Raw genomic sequence first — 21359 nt, forward strand, 5'->3', positions numbered from 1 at the left:
TATTTGCATTTCCATGGCATTTCTCACTGTGCTTCCCACCATGGTCAGAGGTCAGACTGGTTTGAAATTCCCTCCAGTTCTAGGATCCCAGCCCATAACAGACATCGAAATCCAACACGTCACCTGAACCTCGACAATGGGGCAAAAGCAGGCCTGTGAGTCAGGGGCACCAGAGAGCAGACAGCTGAGGCAGGGGGTGAAACGTATCTGGATCCGGTGTCAAATGCCAACCAATGAACAAAGCTGTGATGTGGATGTGACACCGGAGCTAAACACGGGCTCTGCACCTGACGCTACTGAGGCATTGTGGTAGGTTAAAGGAGGCTCCTTATATTTCAGAGCTATTTCCCGAGATGCTTCCAAGAAAGTGGGGTTTGTTTGAAAGTGGCATGAGGGGTGGGAGCAAATGGAGGGCAGATAGGACAAGGATGGGCCTGGGTTGTTGTCTTCCTGCGCTGTTGGAAGTCCTGCATCGGAAAGAGTGAGACATATGGCCATCTGCTGCCTCATGAAAAATATGAACCTGAAAGGCCAGGGGAGCCATTGGATGACGTGCTTGGAGACAAGCCAGGCCCTAGGGACACGGTGGGTGGCTCCAGGATGGCTGCCTAGGCACCTGCAGCCAGCCTGTCAGAGGACTTCGTCACGATATCTGTGCTTCCATCAGGGTATGTGGTGGAAAGAAAACCCCAGGGAACATGTGGAACCAATGGGTCTCCTCATAACTGGCAGGTGCCTGGGGCCCCTCCATGAGGGCCACCCTCTTCACCACCCTCGCCGGACTTGGCACTCAGCCTGCAACCTTCTCCCCAGACTGAAGCTCCTTTATCTCCAGGCCAGCTGCATTCTCTGTTCCCTGCCACCAGGCTGCCACCCTCGGCCACGACCTGCTTGAAGCCAGGAGGCTCTCTGTGTCAACCACTCTTCCCAGAGGCCCTCGGGGCGCCACCTGATAGGTGAGGGAGCTGCCCAGGGGCCACTGCCCTGCACCTCCCCCCAACTCCCCCCTGCCACACCAGCAGCCGGGCCATCCCCACCACTGGGGCTGAAGGGCAACTGCGGACCAAAGCTGGACCACGCAGCAGGCCCTCTGGTGCATCCGTGCAGGGCTTCTCGTGGTCCCCACACGAGCTGCTGCCACCCTGAGGACAGTAGTCACTGTCTCCCACATCAGCCTGGCAGCCGCCTAGTCCCCACCCCCAACCCCACAGGCACTCGCTTCCCCAAAGCCAGTCTTCTGCACGCAAATGTCCATCCACACGAATCCACCCCCAATACCAGGAGAGCCACACGCTCCTGAGCATCTCATCAGGCATAAAAAGTGGTTTCTCCTTTGCCAGGACCCAAATGGGTCCCTTGGCTTCAAGTTCGCCTTCCGTGTGCCATCTCTTCTGAATTCAGAGCACCTATAAAATCAGCCTTGGAGGATGGGGCGGCCGTTTGGACCTGCAGCCAGTCTGAAGGGTCCCCCGGGGGGTAGAGGGCAGGATCGTGCACAGCAGGAGAAGCGACGCTCTGTCAGAAGGCGGAAGAGACAGCAGCGCAGAGCCAAGCCACTGCCCGGTCCAAGGGAAGCTGCTGCCCGGTCTGAGCCCCCACGGGGAGGACAGGGTCAGCATGCAGATCACGGGTACGAGGACCACCAGGTGTATGGAGGTCCTTTTTTTTAAAGAACGGCATCAAATTCTTGTCAATTAACAGCTGATTCATTAAGCTGAAGCTGAGATCTGGGAAATCTTGTCCCAGAGAATCCCACATCACCGACTGATATGATAACAGAGCGGAAACCTCAATCTGTCTCCACTGAAGGGAGGGAGCAAACAGAATTATTGATGTGAGGCCATGTTATCAGCACCATATATCTTCCATCCAATTGAGGGTGCAAAAGTAAAGGGAAATGAGCCGCGATAATGATTTCTCTCTGACCCAGGCTTGTAGCAGGTAAGCATCCAAGTCCCCAGGTTCTGGCCCAGGAGGACGCGACAGGAAAATAAACTCTGAATGCAAAGACAAACCTGCCCTACTGGTGGCCTCATTCCCTCCAGGAAGCCAGGGAGCAAGAGGAAAGGCAGATGCGGTGGTCGCTCCACTTGAGAAGCGCTGGCACCTCCCACAACTCGGTCATTATCCCTCTGAGAGTCGCCTTGAGGTCCAGGGCTTGGACTGCTCTAAGGGCACCATCTGCTGTTGTCCATGGCAACATACGGTTGCCACTTGGAAGAGTCTGACAGACTATGAGACCCCCTCTCCTGGCCCTGATGTGGGGCGTCTGCCGCCCTCATGAGGCCGCAGAGACCCCGGGCCCCAGATGTTGGAGCGGCAGCTGCGTCTCCCTGCAAGCAACCTCCCTGCACAGCGGATGAGCCCTTGGGAGTCTGGAACATGGGGACCGGTGTCCTGGGGCAAGAAGACTCCCAGGGAGGCTGTGCACACACACGTACAGTAGTTCCCAAAGGAGGAAAAAGTCCACAAAGGGCTTTTGACAGTTTAGAATAAGTAACTGTTGTTAGGATAGTTGGATTCATGAGGAGCCGAGGGGTGTTCTGCTGTGCCCCCCACAGGACATGCCCGAGCTCCCATCATGCTTCCCTGGAAGGTACACGCACCCACCCCTGAGATTTCCCACCCTGGGATGGGGGTGTGACCACGGAGATGGGTGCACAGGACTCCCCACCCAGACAGAGAGCTCAGAGACTAGGGGGTGTGTACTCGGGAAAACGGAGTCGGTATTTGGTGAAAGCTTGAGGTGTCAGCTCTGAGGACTTCTGTCAACACACAAGTAAAAACACACCCAGAGCTCAGAAGTCTTGAGTTTTATGCTGGCTTTGATATGTGGTCTGTGGATTGAGCTGAAAATAAGATACTTCCCGCCCAGGAGCAGAACTCAGTTCTGGCTAATGATGAAACCTACCATCTGCACTGTGACCAGTGCTGCACATCAGTGGAGGGACTGGTCAGGAGGTGTGAGCACAGAACAAGGGTGTGCAGAACCAACATGAGAAACGAGGGACTGTGAGTGGGAGTCCTATGCTCTGCATAGTCACTGACATGGGCAACTCAAAGCTGCTGAGGAGGACATGGCTGGACCACAGACACTGTCACGCAACTGCAGGATCTTACATAGCTATGTCTGTGCACATGCACACACTTGCACACCTGCACACACATGTGTGCATGCACACACACCTGCACACACAAACGGCACCCACCACACATGTGCACACATCACACACATGCCTGCACATGCACATGTGCACAACCGTGCACACATACACATGCACACGTGTGTGCAAGCACAGCACACACATGCACAGCACACAGTGCACTCATGCACAGCACCCAACACATGTGTGCTCACACACGAGCATGCACACACATCACACACATACCTGCACATGCACATGCACACACACATGCATGCACATGCACACACACGCACACGTTCGCATGTGTACAGCCAGATATGTTTTCGTTTTGAAACAGTGTTTTCTGTTACTTGAAGAAAACACAGTTTTGTCTTTACCGAGTGTCAGAAGCCGGAGTCATTAGGGAGAGGACCTGAAAAACGGGGCTGAGCATGCGCCACCTGCTGGGTATGCAGGGTGGGGACGGGCCCTCAAAACAAGCAGCTCAGAACCAAGAGGAGGAGGAGAACCCCATTACCACGAGCAGATCCTCCCAAGAGTGAGTCCCAGCGCCTGGGCAGCTCTCATGTGACACAGATAAAACTGGCTGGGGTTCCAAGAGGCATGGAGGCAGCACGCGGGCATCAATCCCAGGCCCAGCCACCGCCAGGGGCAGCCGCGTCCACGGGCTCCACAGTCCAGGCTGCGGGTACAAGGCTGGGAGTGGCTTTGTTTTGTGGAGAATCCCCTCAAGCTGGGCTCATAGGTCGCACTCTAGTGATGGACGGGCTGGATCCCGGCTGCCCCTGCCCCTATGACACCCGGAATGCATCCCGTGTCTCCAGATGAAGAGCCCCCCGCCCCCCTGCCGTCATGGGTGCCAGGAAAGAACCAGAGTCTCCACTTACTCATTCCCAGTCACGATGTAGCCTAGCTCCTCCTGGGAGGGCCTGACCTCCAGCCGTAGGCCTTCACCAGGCCGTCCCTGGGCATCGAGGGGGGCATCATCCTGTGGGGGCCCCAGAATCCAGGGCTGGAACTCGCTGGAGCTGCCCCATCTGGACTCTGCAGGATGTGGGCTCTCCAGCCGCTCCTTGGAGTAGGTCTGACTCCTCACGTCCTCCACCCCTGCGCCCTCCTCCTCCCATGTCGGGACTGTCTGTGGGGTCTCTGACTTCTTTGTCTCTGAGAGGAGGGGGGTGGCCAGAAAGAGTTGGGATCCAGGATCCAGCAGCTGGTCTCCGAGTTCAAGGCTCAAACGATGGACCTGCAGAAAGGAGGCTCAGTGAGGTGACATTCAGGAGTTGGTGGGTAGCCTGGGAGGGGGGCAGCGGGGTGGCAGGGGCGGGGTGGCACCCTCATGGCCACATTCAGAATCACATCTGGATGGGACATGTTCAGCTGAGGGGAGGACAAGGGCCTCGCATGTCTGCATTACTCTGCAGTGCATCTGCCAGTGGGTCTCTGCATCTCTGTCTGTCTGTGTCTGTCTCTGTCCCTATCTCTCTGTCTCTGTCCCTCCATCTCTGTCTCTGCTCCTCTGTCTCTCCATCTGTATCCATCTCCATCTCTGTGTCTCTATCTCTGTCTCTGTCTCTCCATCTCTGTCTCTCCATCTGTCTCTCTGTCCCATCTCTATATCTCTGTCTCAGTCTCTGTATCTGTCTCTCTGTTCCATCTCGGTCTCTGTCTTGCACACATACACATACACTTTCATAAAGAATCTCATTGTATAAAATCAGTGCAGGTGTTTGGCATCTATGTTTTCAAAGCCAGCCCACGTGGAGGCACCCGGGGGGCTACAGAGCCCAGGGGCTTGGGCGCCTGGCTCTTGCTTTTGGCTCAGGTCATGACCTCAGGGTCCTGGGATCCAGCCACACATTGGACTCCGCTCAGCTCTGTGGGGCTTCTGCGAGTGATTACCTTCCCTTCTGCCCCTTCCCCTGCTTGTACACACTCTCTCTCCCCCCCCTTTCTGTCTCTCCCTCTCTCCCCCCTCTCTCCCTCTCTTTCCCTCTCTCTCTCCCTCTCTCCCCCTTTCTCCCTCCCTCTCTCCCTGTCTGTCCCTCTCTCTTTCCCCCTCACTCAATCCTCTCTCTCTCCCTCCCTCTCCCTCTCCTTCTCTCTCCCCCTCCCTATCTACCTCCCCCCTCTCTCCCTCCCCCTCCTTCCCTCTCCTCCTCTGTCCCTCCCTCTCTCCCTATCTCCCTCTCTCTCCCCCTCCCTCCCTCTCTGTCTTCTCTTCCTTTCTCTCTCTCCCCCTCTTGTCCCCTCTCCCTCTCTCTTTCCCTCTCTCCCCCTTTCTCCCTCCCTGTCTGTCCCTCTCTCTCTTTCCCTCGCTCAATCCTCTCTCTCTCTCTCTCTCTCTCTCTCTCGTTCTCTCCCTCCCTCTCCCTCTCCTTCTCTCTCCCCCTCCCTATCTATACCTCCCCCTTCTCTCTCCCTCCACCCTCTCTCTTTCCCTCCTTCTCCCCCTCTGTCCCTCCCTCTCTCTCCCTCTCCCTCTCTCCCTATCTATCCCACCTCCCTCCCCCTCCCTTTCTCTCCCTCCCCCTCTCTCTCTCCCTCTCCCCCTCTGTCCCTGTCTCCCTCTCTCTCTCTTTCCCCTCTCCCCTCCTTCTCTCTCCGCCTCCCTCTCTCTCTTTAATAAATAAATAAAATCTGTAAACAAACACACAGAACACACCACCCAAAAGCTAAGTACCAAGGCCCTGAGGATCTGGAGCTGCCGTCCTCACCCGGAGACACAGGATCACATCCCCCCGGTGCCATGGCTGCACAGACACCCCAGCCGTTGGCCCTCAAGTCCTCCCAATGCCCTGTGCTAGGAGCTGGCTTGCCTGTCCCCCAAGGGCACGGTCACGGCGACACGTGCATCCTTACGGCCCCTGGGGGACCTGAGTCCCTCCCCAGAGCAGCTCCCTGCCTCACCTCCACTTCCTGCACAAGGGGACCGTTGTCCCGCATGCTTGGAGCAGACGGTGCGCCAGGCTCTGTGCTCAGTGCACGTTCCCTCCCCACCTCAGCCACAGGCTCATCCTGGACTCATGTCTAGTCCGCAACCTCGGAGCTTACAGGGCCTCCTCGTCCGCCCCACATCACCGAGGCTGAGGCTGGCGGATCCGATGGTGAGCAGAGTTCTCACCAGGGTGCTACCTGGGCACAGCGCCCATGAGCCGAGCCTCCGGCACTGCGTCCCGGGAAGCAGGCAGTCATAGGGCCGCTACTGCACAGGACAGAGACTTCCGGAGGCTAGCGAGAGTGAGGCGTCATGCTTGTTCGGCAGGTGCCTCCTTCCCATTGTGAGACCACACCTCTGAAGTGAGGCTACACGGAGAGACGAGAGGATGATCCCCGGACCCTCACCAATCACAGGTTTTTAGGAAACAAGGAAGCACTAGAAAGGGAAATAAATTATTCCCTGCTCACTGGAAATGGGACCTCATTCTTCCTTTTGTGTCTTGAAATATTTAAAGAAAATAGTATTTTGATAAAAACATTTGCTCCAGTTTGGATCCTGAATGGTGCCAGTTAGCAGGGAGGGACAGAGCCCCGTCCTCAGGCTCTGGAAGGAAAGACAGTGGTGTTTTCACGCAAACTGTGCTCCATGAGATGAGGAAACAACAGATGTTAATGAACAAACAAGAGCTCAGAAAATACGATGCTCAGATGCCCTTTCCAAAAAATTGCTTAAAAATGTACCCCAAGTAACAGAAAAATGAATCAAAATCTAACCCGTTCAGGATGTGAAGGTAGGGGCCTCAGAACCCCAGGATGTTCGTGGAATCAGTGTCGGCCGCAGCCCTGGCTCCTGCTGCTCGGCCAGCGTGGCCCACGTCTCCCCCTAACTGCCAGGTCCCCTCCTCACCGAGACACAGCACCCCACTTCCGGGAGATGCTAAAGAGGACCACAGAGCTCTTCTTTTGCTATGTACTCAAGGCACTAAACCAAAAACCCCTAAGATGACCTGGAAAGAGAAGTGCTCACCAGGACATGTTTCCCACACTACGAGAGAGGGGTTCGTGGAACCACATCACACCACTGTCATTACTCCGCATCCTTACCAAGGAGCGAAGGTTCCCAAGCGGGAAGCGCCCATAGAGCCCTGTGAGGGTGTCCCCCATGATGGAGCACAGTTCTGTATGGCCTTCCTGACCAGTAGGAGACATCCCCTATCTGGACCATCCCACCCACACGTTATGAAGAACACCTGAGTGCAGCCAGCGCATCTAAGGAACTGCATTTTTATTTACTTAATTTTAATGAATTTAAATTTAAATAGACACATGGGGCTGGTGGCTACCACATGAGACACCGTGGGTCTACATGACCTAGGGCCTGTGAAGGTCTGACCTAAATGAACTTCGGGTGTCAGGGCTCATGGGATGATCTCAAAGATGTAAGTGGGGATGCAATGGTCTCAGCCCATGTCCCCAAGGAGGAAAATTCTAAGGAATATTATTTTTTTCATTTGTATTAACCCTATTTTCCATATTTCTACAACAGGTAAATATTACTACACAATCTGAAAGTAGACATGAGTAGATCGAAATGCACACAGCTTTTTATGCTCTTTTTATGCTTTTTCCCTAATTTAGAAATGTCCGAGTTTTTCCAAGGTTTTCTGAAAAAAACCCAACCAACTAACACACGTTTGAATCATGCACATGTCCCCAAAGTGTGAACAGAAAGGTCACCAGGACAGCTCTAGGTCTAGGGTGAGCCCAACATGCAGACACGTGCCAGCATACCTCTTTGTAACGTGCATCTTCCCCGTCGGGCACTCGGTCACCTGTGAAAGACACAAGCATGTATCAGAACCCATGTGGAGAACACCACCGTCGGTGGAGCAGCACACCGCAGGACCCAACGGTCCGGGACAGAAGGGTGGGCAGAGCAATGCCAGCCAGGTTGCCACCAGGAAGGAGCACTTTCCTGTTGACAGCACAACCAGCACTCCATCAATGTCATGGATGGCGAGGGCCTCACCAGCTACAACACGTGGATTCACTGTGAGCAGCATACAGCTGTGCGCCACCCTCAGCGGTGGGTCTCCGCTGGTCCCCACGGCGCCCGCAGCCACCACGACTTCCAGAAGAGCAGACCAAGGCATCTACACCAGACCCCGCAGGTTAGGACATCTTCAGAGCCCATTACTTTGCCATGACGGTTGTTTCTCTAAATATTCCATCAGCGGTGCCGTCGGTGCGGAACTTGTGTAGGTGAAGCCCTAGAGCCCAGGCACCGGTGAGATCCCCCTACCAGCACAGAGGCACCCGCCTCCGTGTTTGTTGAGTGACTAGCACTACCAGGTCCTGCTGGAGCTCTGGCTCCTCTTCCATGCCCCGCCTCCAGCCCCAGGCCAGCCTGTCGCCAGGGGGAGGGATGGAGGACACAGCCATGCGCCATTCCACTTGTGCTTTGGCACACATGTTTGTGCACCTACTGCGTGCCAGGCATTGAACAGATGCTTTCATTTGGTTCCTGTGACTCCAAGAAGCAGTGAGGCAGAGACAAGGCCGTGCTCAGCCCTGCTCTGCCCTCAGCTCCAGGGATCCCATAGCTGTACAAGCGCTTGCGGGCATGGGGGACTGGGGTGGAGGGGCAGTCTCTGCTCTGCTCTGTCCCTGGAGCAGCCTCAGAGGCTGAGCCTCAAGCACACATTTGAATGAAGCCTTTTCACGTATTATTCAAATATTCGACTCTATCCACTCGCACAATCCAAACAGAAACACTTTCTATCACTCCCGTGTGTCCCTGACTCTGAGCCTCAGCACCAAAAGTGATTTGTCTTCCAACATAACTGCTTCACAGGCTGCACCTGTTATGACAGCTTTTGGAGGAGGACGTTCAAACAGGTAAACCCCGTTGCTACAGATCCATGCCCTGGCGGCAGAGGGAATGCTTCACGGCCTGGTGAGCCAGGCCCTGCACAATACAGCGTCATGGCACACCCCCCAACCCCACCGACCACCATAACCCAGGCTGAGAGGCTCACCTGGTGGACTGTCTCCACCCTGCATGGCTTCTTCTGGCTTTCCTGGGACTCCTTTCTCAGCACCATGAAGCTTTAGGTCAGTACCCACACCTTGCATGGCGGTAGCAATCATGTGGGCCATGTTGCCAAGGTCCGGGGGGCTCACACCCTCTGCATGCACTGGCGGCTTTCCCAGGTCCTTCAGGAGACTCTGGATCAGTGCTTCTGGGGACACAGAAAGGTGAGCACAGATGACACCAGCAAGGAACAGTCAGCACTGGAACCAGGAGGCAAGGAGATAAATGAGTGATGCAAACAGGGGTGTTGGGGGCACTAGCCAGGTCAGCAGGGACACAGGGCTCGACCGGCAAGTGGCGGAGGTTCTATGCATGATGAGCACAGATGTGCAATTTAAACACTTGCTGGAGGGGCCCAGCCACAGACGGGCCTCAGAGGGCGATGGTTAGTGAATGTAGAAAAGAGACTGATTATCTAAGAACAGGTGGAAAGGGAGTACTTGGGGGGCTCCGCAGTGAAGTGTCTGCCCTTGGCTCCGGTCATGACCTGGGGCCCTGGGATCCAGTCCCTGCTCAGCGGGAAGCCTGCTTCTCCCTCTGCCCCTCACCCTGCTTGTTCTCTCTCTCTCTCTCTCATTCTCAAATAAATAAATAAAATCTTTATTAAAAGAATAAAAGAATTGAGGAAGACGGAGCAGAACATCAGCAGCCTGCAGAACCATATCAGGCATGACAGACAAATGGAGCAAGAAGGAAATGGGACAGAGAATGTGGCCAGAGAACTGAAGGGGAACAACCAACCCTGGCAACTCCCGAAACTGGTGAAGACCATGAACTTCAGAAGCTGCGGCTTGAATGCAGTTCAGAAAGAAGAGGGGGAAGGAGAAGCACAGGATGACTGTCAGAACAGCAGGTGGAGGAGACCCCCAGTGGCAGCCAGGGTCCAGGACGCCAGGGAGGTGGGCGAGGAGGGTGCAGGGAGGGTGCGGGAAGGGCACTGGGAGGGCGGGAGGGAGGGCGCAGGGCAGGGCAGGGCAGGGGCAGGGTGCAGGCCATGGCTGACTTAAAGCAAAAGAGAGCCCGAGACAGTACACGTCCTGTGGGGATGGCGTCTTTGACATCATCTTGCCCACGTAGTTGACCATACACACACAAATGACGTATCTGAAGTGTTAAAGGAAAAAAAAAAAAACATTTCATTCAGAAGTGGGTATCCAGTGAAAATGCCCTTCAAGCATAAGGGTGAGGGGAAGACGTGTCCACATGACAGGGGCTGGGCTGACCAGGAGGGTGATGCCCGCTGTAAACAGGCCTGGAGCAGGTGCAGAAAAGCTGCATGGTGATGGCAGGTGCGGGGACCGTAGCCTGCCCTCCCTCAATGCCCCTGAGGGCAGCTGACCCCACAAGGAGGGGCAATCTCTTGAAGGTGGGCTTTATAGGACGTGTTGGTGTAAACTTCATGGCCCAGGAGGAGGACCTAACCACCTACTGTAAGGCTGGTCTGCACTTCCCATGCGGTGTGCAGCGGTGACTCTACACAGACTACTTCCAACGAGGTTCCCTAATTCAAAGGCATTTCAACGGAAAAAAAGGAAATACGTTCTTAAAAGGTGATGAAACAAAAATCTCTGGCATAAGACTCTTGTCCAGAATGTATATTTAAAGACTCCCATAACGACAATCAATAATAAAGAGGGAAACACCCCAAAAATAAGCAAAGAAAACACAAGTGGCCCGGGAGTGCATGGCGAGTGCACAGGACTATGAGCAATCCCTGAGAGGCTAATTAAAACCATATTTCATGCCTGCTGATATGACTCGATTTTAAGAGACTGAGAACAAACTGTGGAGAAGACGTGGAGCCGAGGCCTCATTTGCCCCAGGTGGCGGGAGGGGGAAGCTTTACAGCCCCCAGGATGTCCTGTCCGCAGTTACTTAGTGAGCGTGGCCCTCCGTACACCTAGAAATGGGTTCAAGATCCATTGTCCACCACTGATGCCCAGGAGACCGTGTCAAGCAGACTCTTTCACAACAGCTAAGCAAACAGAAAACCCTCTCAAAGCCCCTGAGTCCACCAACAGGAGAGAGGATGAATGGCCCGCCATCCATCTGCGTCAGCAACGATGAGCAGCTGATGCATGCAAAAACAGGGATGAGCCCAGAAGGGATTTCATCACCGAAGAGCACACATGATCCTCTTGGAAGGAGGGGACTTCCAGACTGGGTGGGGCCAGCAGGGGGCGGGGGCGGGGACCCTCAGAGGTGACCGGGATGTGTCACGTGTCCATCACACGTACACACATCAACGCTCTTGGCATCTGCGCATCCCAGGGTACATACATTGCCCTCCATAGCTTCTGGAATTACCTGGCTTGAGAAAGTGGAATAGAAGCCCCTGCCCGCAGCAGTAGGGCTCATGACCAATGTCATCCACACAGGGAGCAGATGCGGCCTGCACTGTCCTCCTGTCTGCCTCAGTGGGCAAGGCCTCTTGCCTCCTTCCTGCACCAGCTGCTGTGCCCACCTGTACCACGCACCACGTTCTCCATATCCCTGTGTCCCCGCGTTGCAGGAACGGGCAGGGGTGCGTGTGGTGAGGGAGTGGGGTGTTCTGTGGCAGGATTTCTGTCAGGATTGTTATTGGCTACAGCTGTGGCTGAGACATTGGTTTCTCAGGGCACATTCAAAATTCTCCTTGGTCTCATCACATCCATTGAGCTGGTGAGCTGGATTCACATGAAGAAATGTGGATTTCTTTCTGGTGGGGCGTGCACTGCGGCCACTTAGGAGAAAGAGCACTACACTGCACCCCAAACATTCTTCAGGAAGCCAAGAGCTGATGGCACTGCCATTGGATTCCTCTCTCCCCTAGTTCTCCCACTGTGTGGTCCTGGACTAGCCCCTAGATCTCCCTGGAGCTCAGGCCCCTTATGTATGATGGGGACAAGTGAGGCAGGCATAGAAATCACTTATCCAGTGGTAGGCATACCATAAGTGCTTAACAGCCAGAACTATTATTATGATGATGAGGCGATGGTCAGGAATAACCTAGCCCTCCACTGGTTTTCATCCCTTACAGTCCACTGCACATACACAGCCTGGATGTCCATGGTGAGTGCTAGCTACAGTTCAGCATAATCCACACACAAAAAGCAGAGAACACACCCCCTGTCCATCAGAATGCTTAGTTGTGCCAGGTGACTACTGCCTCCCAGTTTCTTCAAGATTCAATTTAGGATTATGCTTTCTGAGATGGTTCTCTCCTAAGTATTAACCCTCATTTAAAAAACTGTTGACCTCAGTTATTAAAATCAGACCCCAGGCTCCATCTACCCACCCATATACCCATCCATGCATCCATCCATCTACCCACCCATCCACCCATCCATTCACCCAGCCATCCATCCAGCCATCCATTCAGCCATCCATCTGCCCACTCACCCATCTATCCATCATCCATCACCCATCCATTCATCCACCCACCCATCCATCCACCCACCCATCCATCTACCCATCCACTCAACTACTCATCCATTCACTCATCCACCCATCCACCCACTCATCTATCCATCCATGCATCCATGCATCCAACTACCCATCCACTCACCCATCCATACACCTGTCCGTCTATTTAACCATCCATTCACCCACCCACCCATCCAGCCACCCATCCACCCATCCACCCATTTATCTATCCACTCATCCACCCATCCACTCCCCCATTCACCCATCCGTTCACCTTTTCACTTCACTAACTGGTACTGGGTACTTATTGTGTTCAGAACCTTGAGTAAGAATCACTATGAGAAAGGATAATGAATTAAAGGCAGTTTGCTGCAGAGCTACAATAGGATTCACACATACATATCAAAATGTTTTAGAAGCCAGAGAGACTTGTCTACTGGAGAGTATTAAGCAAACTTAATATATGGGATAGACCAACCATAGATACCATGTAAGAACATCAAAGGACAGCACAACTCAAGAAGTCATTTTACTTTCCTCCTAAAACAGACAAGTATTTGAATTGACATGTTATTCAAACTGTCACTTATTACCCTATCTGTAGGCAAATGTCTTTCCTGAAATTCAACCAAACAACCTCCAAACTTTAAATCTACGTTTAAATTTTACTCTCAGAAATCAATAATTAGGGGTGCCTGGGTGGCACAGTGGTTGAGCATCTGCCACTGTTCAGGGCGTGATACCGGGGTCCAGGGATAGAGTCCTGCATCAGGCTCCCTGCATGGAACTTGCTTCACCCTCTGCCTATGTCTCTGCCTCTCTCTTTGTCTCTCATAAATAAATAAATGAAATCTTTTTTTTAAAAGAAATCAAATTTTAAATTGACAAACTTAGATCTGACAAAGTCATTTACAAAACTTGTAAAATATAAAAATATAAAACTTGGCTTTTGCTAAAATAAAGTTTTAAAAATTCTTATTTATAATTTTTTAAATTTTATTTATTTGTTTGAGAGAGAGACAAAGAGAGAGAGAGAGAGAACGAGCACACAAGCAGGGGGAGTGGCAGAGGAAATGAGAGAAGACCCCCTGCTGAGCAGGGAGCCTGACATGGGGCTTGATCCCAGGACCCTGAGGTAATGACCTGAGCTGAAGGCAGATGCTTAGCTGACTGAGTCACCTAAGCACCTCTTATTATTTATAATTTCTAATGAAGGTAACCCAATTAATTTGCTGATTTTTTTAAAAAAAAGATAAACCCAAATCATGTCTTTAAAAAAAGTCTTACAGTATAATTTTGGGGTCTGAATTACCCTGAGCAAAACTATTCCATTAAAAATGCCAAGAATGTATTTCAAATAGAAAGTCAATAAAAAACATGAGACAATAACCTAGACTAAAAAGCAAGCACAGGTCTTTGCTGTTTATTATATCTCTAGCAGTATCAACACATCCACTTTCAAGTGGCCTGCATTGCTGCAGTGATGGCATAGAAGGTGAGAAAAGGCAACACCTAAAATTAGAGACCATGCAGCAGGTGGCCAAGGCTTGTCACAGTGGGGTGATGCTCCCTGTGTGCCCCCCTCCTTTGAGGGGGGCAGTGTGCTGAAGAACACACCACAATGCCCCCAGATATTCACCAAGGTGCCACACATTTATGAGAAACTTTTAACAAGTGTTGAATCAAAAATATGTTTCTGGTGAATGCAAACTCAACCAGAAAAATCACTGGATAAAAACATTCCATTCCCAAGCACCTTGTTTAACCAAGGATTCATGCCCAGTCTCTGTCAGACCACCCCCATCTATCCTAACAGGGCTCCTCAAGGTGGAATCCCTGCATACCCCCACTCTGCACCTAATGGCAGTGGGCAGAGGACATCACATACCTCCCTGTGGCAACATTGCAGACTAAATTAAGCCCCTGAGTCAAAGTTTACTGTCTACCTGGGCAGAACATTTCCTCTCAGAGCCCTACTGTCTCCAGATGTAAGACCACACCCTGATGGGATTATTGGGCTGGAACTACCAGGTAAAGGGGCCAGAAGAATGATCACAGTGATGATTCAGATCCTGGGTTGCAGCACATTGGCCTTGGATGAAGCTGTGAAGCAGGCTAGACTCTCACATCCCTGCCTGTGTGTGGCAAGGTTTGTACCCCTAACTCTCTGTGCATCTTCTGTGTAGGAGTCCAAGGTCTGGTCATGTCCCCAGGTGTCCAAACAGCCCCTCCCTTTTGCCCTCACTGACCCACCCAGGTTGCTCTTCAGGCAGCCTCTCTCTGTTGCTCGTGGTATGGGTGACTCATTCCAGGTCTCACTAAGGTTACTGATAATCAGTGATATATGCCCCCCAGAGGTACTTGAATTTAAACAGAAGAGTTCAGGAGATCCTCTCTTTCCTTCTTCCCTTGCACATTTTGTATGCACAGCTACTTTTCAAGTGCAGGAATAAGGCAGTTAACAAAGCCCTAGCTTTCATGAAACATTCATCCAGATCAGAAGAGAAAGAAAATAAGCAACTGAAAACACAAATACATAGAATATCTGGTGCTGACAGGAGCTATGGAAAAATAATGCAGGGTCTGGAAGATGGGGGAGGTGGGAAGCCAATAATTCACTAATACAGTGAATGTGAAATTGTGTCCCTCTTCTAATAATCTGTTCCAACATTTAAGAACTCAGAGAAATTCTTATTGTTACCATACATCTTTTTTTCTTCAGCTTCCTTCAGTCTGTTCTCATTATCTGGAGAAGAACAGGAATAGATCCCCACATGATAAAACTCATATTCTTTAAGATAAAGATCAGAGAACAGGGAAGACTTGTTATGGGTCTCTTAGAATGGCTATAATATGAAGTATCTGTCTCCAAAATGGAATAATAAAATATAACTCCCAAAATTGTCTCCTCTCATCCAAAAAAGAAACCTTTCAGGTTTCATTAGTGAAAAACAACTTTAAAAACATTCAAAGTGGCTGACCAGCTTATGATGAGAACAATTAACGCATATCAGAAGTCATCTCTCATGCCACCTCTGTAAACCACACTGAGTTATCTCAAAGGCATCCACTGTCAATCATTTGAAGATGAACAGAAATCAAAAATCCTTTTTAAAAAGTCCAGCTATCCCTGGTGGATTGAAGAGGGACCGTGGCCCAGAGCACAATCAAATACCACGTGCATCAAAGTGGAACATTCTTTTGTTCCATCAACTGCACCATATAATTCTGAGACCCGGGCAGCTAATAATGACATTTTAAGTAGCTTTCAATGCTCCAAGTGGGCTCTAGCAGAGCAATTACACAAATGTCAGGACATCAAATATGTAAGTCCTGGAGTAAGAGATCAACCCACAAGCACAACTGCTACAAGCCTGACCTACTGAAATTATATGTCTTAATAGGGTCCCTCAGACAAAATGTTATAAGCTTTAGCGAATAAGCAATGTTGTGTGGATAATCTCACTACAAAATTGCTTTAACAAGGAAGATGTGGTTCATGTATAACAGCTCTTGCTCTTAAATGCCTTTATCACCATGCATATATGCAAGTATACAATGTAGCCATGTCTAAACACACACCATCATCATCATCAGAATCATCTCTACCACCATTATCATTACCACTGTCATCATGATCATCATCATCACCACCACCATCATCCATCATTGCCACCACCATCATCCATCATCACTTCACCATCACCATCACCACCACCACCACCACCACCACCATCATCACCACCACCACTATCATCACCATCACCCAGTCTCTCTATAACATGTAATACTAAGACAAAGAACAAAAAAAATCAAATTAGGTTTGGATTAACTGTGTCACTTCAGTTGGTGGTGGCAGTCCGACTGCCTTCTTAAAGGATGCTTCATTGAAATTCCTATTAATAAAAACCTTCATACTCAAAATGGTAACTGACTTATGACAAGGGAAGGTGGCCTGGACATGTGCTGGATGGCAAATGCCAGACTAGGATATAAAACTTTACAGAGATGGGATCCCTGGGTGGCGCAGCGGTTTAGCCCCTGCCTTTGGCCCAGGGCGCGATCCTGGAGACCCGGGATCGAATCCCACATCGGGCTCCTGGTGCATGGAGCCTGCTTCTCCCTCTGCCTATGTCTCTCTCTCTCTCTCTCTCTCTCTGTGACTATCATAAATAAATAATTAAAAAAAAACTTTACAGAGATGGCCAAGAGTACTAACTGAATTTTTTCTACATTAGCCAAATAAGCTAACCAGCAGAATATTTGGATCCCAGTCATAGAAACACCCTCTGAATGGCAAGAGTTGTTAATTCCCTCCTAGTAGCTCTATCAGGTGGAGGACCAGTGTGCACAGTTAATACATATCTGTAGCTAAGAACTCAACTTATGATCACATCCAAACCAGTCACTACCCCACAGTGCCCTGGGGACTCAACACCCTGGCTCCGCTCTTTGGGGGCCACTGATATTCTCACATGAGAGAAAGGGAAGGTTGCCTCTGACCCTTCAGCTCTTTCCTGAGACCCATTCTATGCCTTTGGAAGGTAAAAATCACTAGATTCAGTGGTCTCCACTAACCCAGAGTTTTCAGTTGGAAATGTGTCAGGAAGCTGACATTATATGTGAGGGTTGATAGGCAACAAGGAGAGTGCACTTGTTCTGTGTTGTTTCAGGAGGCCTTCCTGGTGGAAAGCAACAGGAATAATGGTTGTAGTAAGTTATCTTTAGGTGCCCTACCCATTATCCATCTATAAAGGCAAATTTTAACTCCATACTACTCTATATAAAGAACTTTCTAGAAAACACATCAGGTTCCTTATGGAATGACCTCCCAGGGAAGCAATGAGGTCACAAGTGCTTAAGGGAAGGCTGTAGGTTCATCTACCAGATATGTTGTTATATGGGAGCAGAGTGTATGACTCCCCAGGCTCCTTTCAAATCTGAACAGTGAATCTTTGCTGGTGCAGAAGTCAAGGAAAGTGGTGTCTGAGGCAAGAAGGAAGGCATGGGATTGGGGCGATGTGGAGTTAGGATCCCTGGTCACACCAGCTGCTCTCCCTGCACAGCTGAGCACCCCCATTCAGGTGCCTCCCACTTCAAAGATACTGGGCAGGTGGGGTGGGATCAAAAGACAAGATAAGAGGAGCCATTTTCCTGCTGCATAAGCCACAGACTGATACCCAGAGACTCCCTTGCCCTGCTTCTGCTTCTCCTCCACCCTGGGAAAGAGTAGACTATTTGCTGACCCCACAACATGGTGATAAGCTAAAATAAAAGCTTCAGGCATTTTATACCAAATGTGAGACTAAATTCCACTGAAACGAGAGGTATTTTGGTAACACAGGTGCCTTCTTCCTTGTGTCCTAGATAAACCCCAGGGAAAGGCATGTAGCCAGGATGAAGAATTTATTGACACTTCCTCATGGAGCAGGCTCCGAGAAGCAGACTCTTTACTCCAGTGACTAAGTGATCAATCTGGTCCTGTTTTTTTTTGTTTTTGTTTTTGTTTTTTTTTAACCAAAAGTTTAGAGCAACTCTGGTCTTCACTCAAATGTGGATGGATTTTTTTTTTTTTTTTTAGAAAATGAAAAAGGCAGCAGTACTTCCTTTAAAGTGCAAATGACTGCAAAATTGTGGACATATATTCTCCAGGGTGATAGAAGCACTTGAATCTGGTTTTTCAATATTATAATCTATGAAAAGACCTGGTTCAGTACCCTCCTGAGATTGAGGGATGCAGGGTATACTCTTTGCTCTGTATGAATTTTCAGGTTGGGACTCCCACCATCAACACAAATAGAAAAGTTAACAATACAACTGGCAAATGCAGGACTTCAAAATCATGGGAAGTTCAAATGGGAAGAGGCTTAAAAATATACTTATCACAACACTCTTATCTTGAATGAAGGAAGAGAATAAGAAAGGCTATGTGACTGGCTAGCACTCAGCAGGTGTTCAGCAAATGAGTGAATTCATGAGTAAACTTGCTAAGAGTCACATAGAAAACTGCACAGCCAGTAAAGAAAGGCCTTCAGACTTCCACCCCAGTAAATGTTCCATATCAGCACAACAAAATCCATTTTAGTACAGGTTGGGGGGGGGGGGTGGAGAACTCATTACCTTGGCCATTCAAACTATAATGTAGTAAGACACCTGATTAGGAGAAACAACAAGGCATGCTGGGAAGAAGCTAGCATACAAAATACCTAGACCAAAAGTTCGTAGAGCAATACTCTGAATTAAATTATCCTATTTCCTAGTCCAGGCTCCACAAGATGTAGAATCAAGATGATAAAGAAAAAATTCCAACAGATTGGTTAGAAGTTTTGTTTCCTATGTGGTTGTGTTTTGAGTATTATCAGTGAGCAAGAATTAGATTGGGAGCTTCTACCAGTGGGCATACTGCATATTATTTGTCATTAGCTCCAGTTAACTGTTTAGAAAATTGTAGATGATGCATCATCATCCCCTCAGGTGGTTTGCATAATTATTTAGTTGTCATCATTGAGACTTGAGTTGGAAGAGTGACTTTAGCCAAAATGTTTATAAAAACCATATGAAGAAAACTACACAACTCTGACAAAAGAAGTCAAAGAACTAAATAAATGGAGAGATATTCCATGTTCATGGATAGGAAAACCCAATACTGTCAAGATGTCAGGTCTTCCCAACTGATCTATAATTCAATGCAATCCCAACCAAAATACCAGCAAATTATTTTGTGGATATTGACAAACTGATTCCAAAGTTTATATGGAGAAGCAAAAGACCCAGAATAGCCACCCCATATTGAAGAAGAAAAAGGATGGAAGACTGACATTACTCAATTTCAAGAGTTATTCTAAAGCTACAGTAATCCAGACAGTATGGCGCTGGTAAATGAACAGATGTATGGATCTGGAGAGCTCAGAAACAGACCCACATAAGACTAGTCAACTAATTTTTAACAAAGGAGCAAAGGCAATACAATGGAGCAAAGATAGTCTTTTCAACAAATGTTGCTGGAACAGCTGAACATATACATGCAAAAAAACTAAATCTAAACACAGGCCTTCATGCTTCACAAAAACTAACTCAAAATGTATTACAAGCCTAACTGTACAACACAAAAATATAAAACTCCTACATCCAGCAACCACATTCCTTGCCCAAAGAAGCTGAAAACTTATGTTCACACAAACACTCACACCTGGATGTTTATATTACAGCAGCTTTATTTGTAACTGCCAATATTTGGAAGCAACCAAGATGTCCTTCAGTAGGTGAGTGGATAAAGTAAACTTTTGTACACTCAGACAATGGAATATTATTCAGTGCTAAAAAGAAATGAGATGTCAAGTCATGAAAAGACATGGAAACACTTTAAATGCATATTACTAAGTCAAAGAAGCCAATCTAAAGAGACTACACACTGTGTGATTCCAACTCTAAGACATTCTGGAAAAGGCAAAACTATGGAGACAGAGACAGTAAAAAGATCAGTGGTTGGAGGACTGGGATGGGGAGGGATGAACCAGGAGACACAGAGGACTATTAGGGCAGTGACACTACTCTGTAGGATCCTATCATGATGGACATGTCAGTGTACATTTGTGCAAGCCCAAGGGTGTAAAACACCAAGAGTGAACCCTAATGAAACCCTTAACTACAGTGATAGTGACGTGTCAATGCAGGTTCCTCAGTTGTAACCAATTTAACACTGGTAGAAGATTAGAGGATGTTGTTTATGGGGGAGGCTCTGCATGTGTGAAGCCTGAATTTATATGGGAAATCTCTATACCTTCCACTTCACTTTGCTGTGAACCTAAAACCGTTCTAAAAAAAAAATAGTCTGTTTTAAAAAAGGGAAAATAGTGACTTTAAAGGGCTTCATTAAAACTCAGTGACCAGTGAGCCTGGTAAAAACCACAATCGAGGTTCTATGGTTTGAAAAGATTTATGCATGAGGATGTTAATACAGCATTATATGAAGAGCAAAGATCAACAACAATATATATTTAATAGACATGCAGTTGACCCTTGAGCAACATAGCTTAGGCCTGGGCAGGTCCACCATCCATGGATTTTTTTATAGTACAGAGTACTGTAAATACATTTTCTCTTCCTCATGATTTTCTTAAATAACATTTCCTTTTTTTTTTCTAGCTTACTTTATTGCAAAAATACAGTCTGTAATATACAGAACATACAAAATATGTGTTAATCAACTGTTGATGTGATGAGTAAGACTTCTGGTAAACAATAAGCTATTAGTGGTTAAGGTCTTGGGAGTCCAAAGTTATGTGCAGATTTTCAACCACACAGGAGGTTGGCACCCCTAATCCCCACACGGTTCAAGGGTCAACAGCATAGATACAGAACCAATTTAAGTGTATTACGGTACATACATACAGCAACTGTGGTGCCTCCATAAAAAGTGTAATGGAAACACATTTAGAGATGCAGCAAAATGCTAACTACTATGTACAATGAAACAAGCATGCTCCAAGGTCATTAACTGGACAATGGAGCAGCGATATGAAGGACACTGCATCCTCCAGCAAGGAGGCAAGTCGAGAAATACTAACACAGAGGGACACCCAAACTATCCAAAACTCAAAGGGCAAGTTCCAGTATCTTTCAACACTAGGATTCCATTTGTGGAAACACAGATGTATGGGTACATGTATGGATCATTGGTTTTGGTGGGAAATCTGAAAGACACAGACACACAGGACAGGCATTTACATCTGAGCATGGAGCAGTCATAGAAGGACCGGTTATGGGGAGGGACA

At 49.0% G+C, this 21359-nt stretch overlaps 1 protein-coding gene across 4 annotated transcripts in view; it reads right to left on the reverse strand.

The window, feature by feature from the left end:
• PTPRN2 (protein tyrosine phosphatase receptor type N2) overlaps window positions 1–21359 on the reverse strand; it is a 725828-nt gene that overhangs the window by 405993 nt on the left and 298476 nt on the right. For 3 of the 4 annotated variants that reach the window (XM_049095287.1, XM_025449397.3, XM_035699967.2), the window contains 3 exons: window positions 9125–9328; window positions 7878–7918; window positions 4034–4392 (listed from right to left, as the gene is read on the reverse strand). In XM_049095287.1, the coding sequence (XP_048951244.1) occupies window positions 4034–4392; window positions 7878–7918; window positions 9125–9328 (604 nt within the window). The remainder of the gene's footprint in view (window positions 1–4033; window positions 4393–7877; window positions 7919–9124; window positions 9329–21359) is intronic. The other variant, XM_049095286.1, reaches the window with a different exon arrangement.

Source organism: Canis lupus, chromosome 16 (genome assembly GCF_003254725.2).
Source record: "Canis lupus dingo isolate Sandy chromosome 16, ASM325472v2, whole genome shotgun sequence".
Classification (NCBI taxonomy): Eukaryota; Metazoa; Chordata; class Mammalia; order Carnivora; family Canidae; genus Canis; species Canis lupus.